At 39.5% G+C, this 9,407-nt stretch overlaps 1 protein-coding gene across 2 annotated transcripts in view; it reads left to right on the top strand.

Annotated features, from left to right (window-relative positions):
* LOC128884582 (semaphorin-2A) overlaps positions 1 to 9,407 on the top strand; it is a 313,381-nt gene that overhangs the window by 235,085 nt on the left and 68,889 nt on the right. For both annotated transcript variants that reach the window (XM_054138056.1, XM_054138054.1), the window contains exon 2: positions 9,084 to 9,171. In XM_054138056.1, the coding sequence (XP_053994031.1) occupies positions 9,084 to 9,171 (88 nt within the window). The remainder of the gene's footprint in view (positions 1 to 9,083; positions 9,172 to 9,407) is intronic.

Here is a 9,407-nt window from a genome sequence, read left to right as displayed (position 1 = left end):
TATATTTATAAAGAAGAAAAATAAATTGAGTAATAAGTAATAATACAAATAAAAGTGAATTATAAGATTAATTCAATACATAGGTTTTTAGTACCACCGACTAATCAATGACAATTCATTAGCGAAGTAATATAGATTCTATGATCTACTTTACCCTTGGTTTTACAATAGCAAATAGTATAGATAAGAGCACACCTACTGGCTGCGAGGATTTTAATATCACTGCAAGTCATAACTCCATCGCGTGTTAGCACGTGCACGAATCATTTTATTGAATCGAAAGCACGCTCCGGGGATCGCGCTTATCCCGAAACGATTCGCGAAGAAATGAGCTGTTCGAGAAAGCCATATCGACAAGTAGAAACGAAACTTACGGATATCCCCGTTGTCCCCGTTCACCTACATTCGCGACTCTATTTTTCTCGTTGTTCGAGCCCCCACTGTGCCGTCGAATTCAATTCTGTCGAGCATTGTTCCACGAATCATAATTTCGCGTTCCTTTCTCGCGATTTGCATTCGTCCGTCGCCACGGTATTTTCGCCCGTTTCATCGCTGGGCTCGATTTCAGATTACCTTGTAACCGTGGGATTAAATCGGCCAGCTCGATATCCGCGATTTTCCGTCACGTTTTCCATACGTGGAAACTGTTCATTTCGGTTACACGAGAAAGGATACATCGAGCTTTGTGGGTCCGCGTATTATCTCATTTGTTTATTCTTGAATGAAATCGGCAAATGGTTCGAGTTTAGTTTGTCATTTTGTGTAGTAGCGATTGTCAACTGGTGTGAGAGATGCATTCTTTGGAATTTTGGAATAACTGTTTTACTAAATACATAGATCGGTGTATAATAATTACTAGAAGTTATTACTTGATCTGTCCTTGTTCAGTTTATTCCTTTACAACTTTTCTCTTTCTCGAAGAAATTAAAGTTGTTTGGTAATAAGATCAAGTAAAGTAACGCATTAATTTATTTCGGAATATCTGAAATGTTACAGTAAAAGGAATTGCTAGATGATTGCTACCTGGTGTATGACTTGAACAATAAACTGACGACACAGTAGACGTTAATTACAATTATTCAACAAAAACTCTTTCTTGTAATCTTTCTGGAAAATTGTTCTCAATTAGAAAACGCAATCGCGAAGCACGCAGCGACAAATCGGATTCTTCGATGCAAATCTCGGAAGCGTTTCTGCGAATTAAACGCGATATCGTTTGCCACATAAGGGATAATGTGACCCAGATTTCGGCTGTGAAATGATCGTGGCAACTTCATTTCGATTGCACGATTGCGTTTAACCCTGTAACGAGTCCGACATTTCTCCGATTTCGAAGCGTTCAGCTTTCCGCGAAATTCACGGGAACGTTTTCATAATCCGCCTCGCAAAAAAGTTCGAAGACAGATTACACGATTTTTCAACGATCCGCAAACTTGTAAAACGTCGACTGTTTAAACATAGACTGATAGTAAAAGGATAATTCATTTTCGTTTAATCCAGAGTTCCTTAACCTTCAGCTTTTCTGTAATACTTTTAGTAAAGTATAACTAATGGGTATGTCAAAGTTATGTTAATTCTTAAATTGGAAAATATTTATTCTGGCTAATACAGTTAACTTACAATTTCTTTCCAAATATATTATTAAATAATAAATCTCAATAATTTGTATAGACACCACAGTTAATTATCACTTGTTCCTATTTAGCAAGTTGCACTTGTTCTTATTTATTCCCCGAAAGCATAATTATTTATTACCTACAATCAAAGTTATTCAGGAGTCAACCCGATAATATGAATCTCTTTTAGAATCGAGAGTGTTTCGATATCAACAAAAGTCAGATTGTACACTTTTGGAATTTATTCGTAACGATGGATCATTCTCGACTCCGCGAAGATTGAATGAAACGTCGATTTCATGGTTGGTTTTCGTTGGCAACGAGTAAAGGAAGGCGGGGAAATTGTTCGAGCGGTAGACACGCGGGACGAGGGATGAGGGTCGCGTAATTAGAGCAGAAAGTACTCGAATTCCTCGGCGGTAACAAGTAATGACCGACCTCTGTTCATAAAGTGTTTCGCGTAGGCACGTATACAACAAGTCGCGCATTTTCAACGTATCGAATATACGCGGCGCACGAGTATTCGTTAACGAAGGTAAAAGTAAAACACGTCGCGCAAATTTACGTCGGTTTGACGAATTCCCTCGCGACAACGACGAAACGCTTCGAGCTTCTTGAAATTGGAGAGTGAGAAACTTCGTCTGTGCTTTTTGTAGATATTGATTGTTCGTACCTGGATTTCCCCTACTCTCTCGGGTAGCCTGTTGGCTGAAAGAAACTTTCGAGAGGAATTGGGGCGAGCGAGATTGCTATTTCTCTTCGCTCATCGTGTTAAATTCATGAACGCTCGTTTTCATCGTTATCGGAGGAACCAGCACAAGCTACAGGATAATATTTTTTGTTTTCATTCATAAACAATTTAGAAGAATATGATTAAATGATATACGGATCGAGAATCGGTCTCGCGGGAGAACGAATCGATTCTGTCGTCTATTGTGCACGCAATTCACTCAAATATTATTTTCAATGCCCTTACTTAGCTGCAGCATAGCTGTTGTGATTCTTCGCGTAGCATTAGGGCTAAAATATCCGTAATATTTTTTCATTTGGAAAACTGACAATTATGGATAACATGTAAACAAAGGTCAAGCGTGGGTTTGTAACATTTACTATTTCAAGAAAGGAATTACATTAATAAACTGAACAGTATCAGGAGGAGGATGAGAAATCTCTACAAGCAAAAAAAATTATATACTGGAATAAAGTACTTATGTTTTTAACTTTGATACAATCTCTATACATACAGTTGTAAATGTAATGTTTTTGAAACTTGTAAAAATGCTTCTAACATTATGCAAATACAATAGCATAATAGTTAAAATTTTGTTCTTCCACCCATAAATATTTCTAATTGTCTCCAAAAGTTTTTCACGAAGGACTAAAAACTTCATAACTTTAATATTTTATAAACACGAGTTTACAATTGTTTATGTAATCATGTTACGCATGTGTTGCTACCTGCAAACTACAGGTAGACAAACGCAAGCTTGCGTGTTAATCATGTCACGCGTGTATTACGTAATTAATTACAATCTCGAGCATCCATCATCCATCATTCGTCGGTTCATGAACGCGTACGCGAGGCTAATGAATAATGCGATAACTTCAGTCGCCTTTTAAGGATAAAAAAATCCCTTCGGCACACATTTTGGGGTCGCAGAGAAGATAAAATGTCTGCGTTTTCACGATAACATCTCGTTTGTCTAGGTTAACGATCTTAATACCCTTCTCTCTTCCAGCCCCTCCCTTTATATCGAGCTTAACGAATACGCCTTCAACGCTCGCAGCGGTTACGATAGCAATGGAAAACGCGGGGAATCGCGACATCGGCATGGTTAATTGAGAAATACTGTTTAAACGAATTAACCCGCTGCCGGAACCACCGAATTCGAATGGATAGCTTCCGGTCCCGGAGTCGTTAAGCGTTATCTGGCTGCGTTAACAACCCTCGAGAACGGATCTTATCGGGCCACGATACCTAAGGAACTTTTTCGACGACTCAAAGGCAATTTACGGTAAATAATTGACTTTAGTGGCTGTTGACAAAGTACAAAAGCCTAATCGACGATTTACATGAGTTAGAGGGTGATTTGCATTTTAATTTAATAAAGATGTTGGTTTTTTCATCGGAATCTAGGACTGTTCTGCTTGGGAGAGTGCAATCGACATATTTTCCATCCGATATTTGTTTGCGTATTTACAGTTTTGTAAAATCAACGAACGTGGGGATTTTTACTATCCAGGACTCGCCTGCTCTTTTGTTCTTTTCTTGAATCTTCAATCATCTATCTTTCTAATTCTCAGTCACAGTTTTACAATTTTACCTTCGTCATAGAAGTATCTATACATGCTAAATACTTCTAATGCAACGACGCACAACGGCACAACAAGCAGTTCGTTAAGATTATTTATTATTATAGTATTATTATTATTATTAGTACAGTAATTATTTTTAAATTATAATGTACATATATTTATTTAACTAAAAATAACTGATTCTAGGTTGAAAAGGTTATATATACTCTTTTCATAAGAATGATTGCACAGTACTGCTTGATAAACCAATGCTCATCGCATGGATTACAAATTTGGACCACCATTGACTCAGTCATTATTAGAGCTACGCGGATTATAAGCTTTCTAAACGCTCGCAGCGGATTCGACGAGAGAACATACTTGTGATACGCAAATATTTGGCAATTAGTGATTTACATTTCGCGCTTAGTGTATTATCGTCTCGGTAAATACGTAAACAGCGCAGCGCTCACGTACTACACGCAAAGAGAGAACGTCAACGATTATTTGTACATTCGAGCGACGGGTATATAACTTTAGAAGATGCTTTCTATGAATGGCCACGATTCATCGAGCAGTGAGGCTGATTACAGGATGCACGCGAGTACAGAGCACAAACAGAATTTTATATTTTTTCACTCGCCAAAGTTTTATACAACTATTTAAAAATTCATCCGAAATCCTCACTTCCGGCACATGTATGCTTTTTCGAAAAATAATGATCTGCGATTGAAATAAATTATCTGGTAATAATCCTCGAGAATGATCAGTTCTCCATTGTATTCGTAGTGAGAAATATCTCGTTATTACTATATTCTTTTTTTTTAATATTATTATACCTGTAACGAGCAAGGAAATATTCATAAATAGAGTCAAAATATAAATGAAAATTTGCTTGCGCGTAACTAACATTGTCCTTTTATTAATTTGTTTGCAAATTACTCTCCTGACTTGCGTTGATCCTTCAAATATCATTTGAACAAAATTTGAATAACATTCACTCTTTACCGAGCTCAAGTAACGTCCAATCTCTTACAAACATTCTTAACCTTCATTTACAAATCAGTCGCGTGAATCGTACGATCACCGATCGCGTACCAGAAATTTCAACCTTCGAACGAGCTGTGTCGCCAACGAGCGAGATGGTCGCGAAAATAACGACGTGCCTCTCGCAGCCAATAGCTCGTGAATGGAAGACAGAAATAGAAGTTAGAACTGCCGCGTCGCTTTGTCTCTCGTCCGCACGTAAAATTAATTTCACAGTCCTACGGTCGAACGGCGTCTCAATGAACAGCGACTCTCAACCATCGCGATGTGCAAATACCAACAACATCGCGGGGAGTTATTTAACCTATCTAGAAAGACTGTTCAATTAGCGATAAATTGCATACATTTTTATTTATGGATCAAGAGGATAATTTTTATTCTACATTTTCGACCACTTTTTCGTGCAGAACCACCTCCTTTCCGCTTGAACCACCAGTTACCGAACACTCTGTGTATTATGTCTCTCTGTAATATAAGTAAAATCTTTACTTCTGAATAACACACTTGCAGCTTATGTGAGAGTTACATCTCTGTGGCAATAGCTGTACGTCACGCAGTATTAGAAGTCACGACTTGGTCTCACATGAAAACGGACCTCTTCTTCCACGGTCAGGGAACACGAAAGCTCAGAGTGCGACGGTATTCAATGAAAGTAGCAAAGGATTTAAGAGAGTAGTCGCTCTCAATGCTGGAACCACCTTCCCCTAGCAGAGCCGATTCTTCTGCTTGCCCGACCAAAGGCGACAACCGCGAGGATCATTGAAGTGAACGATTTTACGGCACGTAGAAAATAGACGCGTCATCCGTTGAAACGAACGAGGTCCCGATAGTTATATCAACTGGTCGAACGAGCAGCAGGTGCAGGCATCATCTTCCATGCGCGCGAGGCGATGCGATTTTATTGCGAGAATAAAATCAGAATAACGCGCGCGATAAACGCACGACGTCGTTGACGACCTCGAGAAACAAACTGTCGTATATGCCAGCGAATATAAATTTCAATCCCTTCCTCCCCGCCCCTTAAGTGATCGCGGAATTCTCTGGTTCGCGGCCTTTACGCGCCGATTTAGCAAACAGGTGCAAGTTTCTCTCTACTAGGAGAAGATATAGATACAAATGGCAGCTTCGTTTCTAACTTTTTGTACTTGAAGCTATTTCGTTGCAAAATGTGGAAACAAAGATCAGGAGATTTAAATAGCGTAGCTTTTGAATCATGTAATTAATACGAGCCCAAATCGATTAAATGCGATGAAATAACGTACATTGTTTTCTAAAATTCCCTTTACTTCCTTTATTTAAGATTTTTCAAAAAGTGGAGTCAGTCGATTTGTACTGTGAACGGCTCATATATTCGATAAGAAATTAATATGTTGTATTTTTATAACTTTTGGTAACTTGTAAAACAGTCATTAACAGTTGACACGCGTCGACAGCCTGCTTTAACAATTTCCGTTAATCGCAATCGATGAGCTTATTACTGAATATTATTGCAATGACTGCAAGTTAATTACAACGTGAGATTTCAAGAAATTCCACCGTCGAGTTATTTTGTAGACGCACGATAAGTATTATTTCAAATTTTCATTTCAAAAAGCTTAAATTAAACCATGTAAATGAAACGCAGTTGTCGAAAAATGTTTGGTTGGCGAAACGTTGAGTTCACGAGCGGTTATTATATATTTAAATAAAAATGCAACAATAAAGGATGCATCGTGTTCGAAACGGACGAATGAAACGGTTCTCCCGACCCAACACGACAAGTGGATTCTGCTCACAATGGGGTTTCCTATACTCTCCATAAAATCCGAACTCATCATTCAACGTAATCTACCAACCGCGACGAGTGTCCGCCTCATTAAGCCGAGGCAACAATAGCGCGATTATATCACTTGCAGTTTGCTATGTTCGCACGAAGCCAACGAACGCGTAGCTGGGCATTTCGTAGCGGGTTTCGAGTAAGGCCCATATCAAAAGGGATAGGGATAGGCGCGTTGATACGGCACTCCGTCGTGAGATAAAGCGAGAGATCAGGTTTTTGCATTCATTCATGGGTTTCGTGGCCGAGGGCTGAAAAAAGAGAGGTGGAAGTTTGGCTTGAATCGCGGTGCCGGTGTAAACATGCGGGAGAAAGAGAGAAAAAAGAGGCTCTGGCTGTGTTTGGGCGGCAGGAACCCCTTTCATTCGACGTCAGCCCCTCCTGATACCGTATAAAATATAGTATTGTTCGCGCGCTGTTAGTCTAGAGTGGAGAACGAGTATATTTAGGAAAGGGCGGCTTTCTTTCATATGTTAAGCAGATCAGTGTCGGCCGGCGAGATGGAGCGAGAGAAAAAGGGGGATGAGACAGTGGAGCCACGAGGCGAGGATGGCTGTACCGGTGCACGAACGACCCCTTCGTCGACTTCCATCCCCCCGAAAGAAACTCTGCACCGTGGCGCTCCTAAATGATTGCCGGCTTGACTTAATGTTGTGAAAAATAGCCGCGTGCTCTCAGCTCGCGAACGCGCATCCATTCGATATTTTTCTTTATAAGGAGCGGAAAGTGAGGAGGATGAATCCAATTTTTTAGCATCGTATAATTCGAAGCTTCCCGCGCTGCGAACCCTGCGTGGTAATTTTGACGATTTATATTCGTATCTAGGCCCCTCGCGCGTTCGAAGTTCGCTTATATTTTTAGACATTTAACACATACCGTTACTTTAATAATATTTTCATGACGTAACCAAAGAACAAAAGTAAAAATAATTCCCCTTTCTTCCTCGTAACACCTCCTTCCTTTCCTTTCTTCGACGATGCAGTTAAATTTTTATTAAGAAACGCATCTTCGTGCATGCTCATAAATTGAACTTACCTCGAATTTACGATCCGAGGAACAGTAAGACCAAGTGTCGCGTAACATTACTTTTCCAAGGGAACAGGAAGTAGGAAAATTACGAGTTCCTTCCACGTGTCGTTACAAACCGAATCTACGATGCTTCGAGCGCAGCGCCATTCCTAAATTTTGACGCTTTTCTTGCGGTTTTATAGCGTCACTCATTTACATGAGACACGATGGAAGCTACGAACCGCTCACTTTATAACGCTCGACTCGAAAGCCAACGGTTTTCGAGAAACATAATTCTTCCGAGTGAGTGATGCATTTTTAAACTCTTTATCAAATCGAAAGGAAATTTGTATCTGCATTTTTCCTAATTCTTTCAACAAATTTAAACGAATATAGGATTTAGGATTTACGATAGAATATAGGATTATACAGGATTTAGTTTCCACATTTTCCCGTCTAAATTCACGTGATACTGAGTCTACCCTTTCGCGTAGTTGCTGCCTTAGAATTATGACAGTCATTAAATTTGATGAAAACTGAAACTCCGTACATTAAATTTTAATGAACGATTACAGTTTAGAGATTATTCAATTTTCTAAATTCTAGCACGTTATAAACATTATTGAACATGTTGAGTTAAATATAGCTACTACGAAGTACATTGATGGAAATGACTCGAAGGTTCAATTAAATGCTGAAAAAGTTTTTTGTTAACGAAACATAGTTCTATTTCCAAGTCGACGAGGTGTTCCAATATTGAACAGAACTTGGTTTCCGATCAAATGACATAAAATCATAATTCGCGACACGTTCTCCTCGGAGTTGGAAAACATAAATTTTTATTCTCATTCCGCGGTTATAAGTTCCCATTCCGCGTTTCGACCAATTCTTGTTCATTTGGTACCTGACGATTCGACACGTTTCGTAACCCTCTCATACCACAACAAAAGCATCGCGCGATCGATGACACGGGAGACATCGACAGCGAGGTTACGTGCTGTGTAATTCCAACGAGTTTCCGCGACGACATAAGTTGCTGGTTGACTTTGCCTGGCTTACCAACGCCAACGGGTCGACGTGAGAACAAACGACATCCGAACGAAACAGGGCCCGAGACAAGACAAATAAAAAGGACAGAGAGAGACAGGGCGGAGCGGGCGTTATTATAAAAGTCATAATGAAAATCTAACGATCCGTCAGCCAGCCAGGCAGAACGGTCGTGCTCGAGAAATGAATTTCCGCTGCTAGTGTCCACTCTTCGCTACATAGCGTTTAATCTCTTTGTTTACTTTTGCTTTCAGAACACGTGAGGGAATTCAGCTGCGGGATGCTGTATTACAGGACACTGTACCTGGATAGTAAGAGGGACGCTCTATACGTTGGCGCTATGTAAGTAATGTTCTTTTACTGTATCAACCAACCCTATCCTCAAAGACGGGCAAAATCCTCGTCTAGATCGGACAGGAACTAAATTATTTGATGCAAGTTACAATTTCGCAATGTCTTTTTTATCAGAATTGCAATCCGAAGTACACGTATTTTATATGTATTTGGATCAAGTATTTTTCCAAGTAATACATTATTTGAATAAGTGTTGGTGTATACTGTTAGAGTAATTGTTTCAA

Source organism: Hylaeus volcanicus, chromosome 1 (genome assembly GCF_026283585.1).
Source record: "Hylaeus volcanicus isolate JK05 chromosome 1, UHH_iyHylVolc1.0_haploid, whole genome shotgun sequence".
Taxonomy (NCBI): Eukaryota; Metazoa; Arthropoda; class Insecta; order Hymenoptera; family Colletidae; genus Hylaeus; species Hylaeus volcanicus.
Note: the sequence above shows the minus strand (reverse complement) of the source record. Positions and strands in the feature narration are given on the sequence as shown.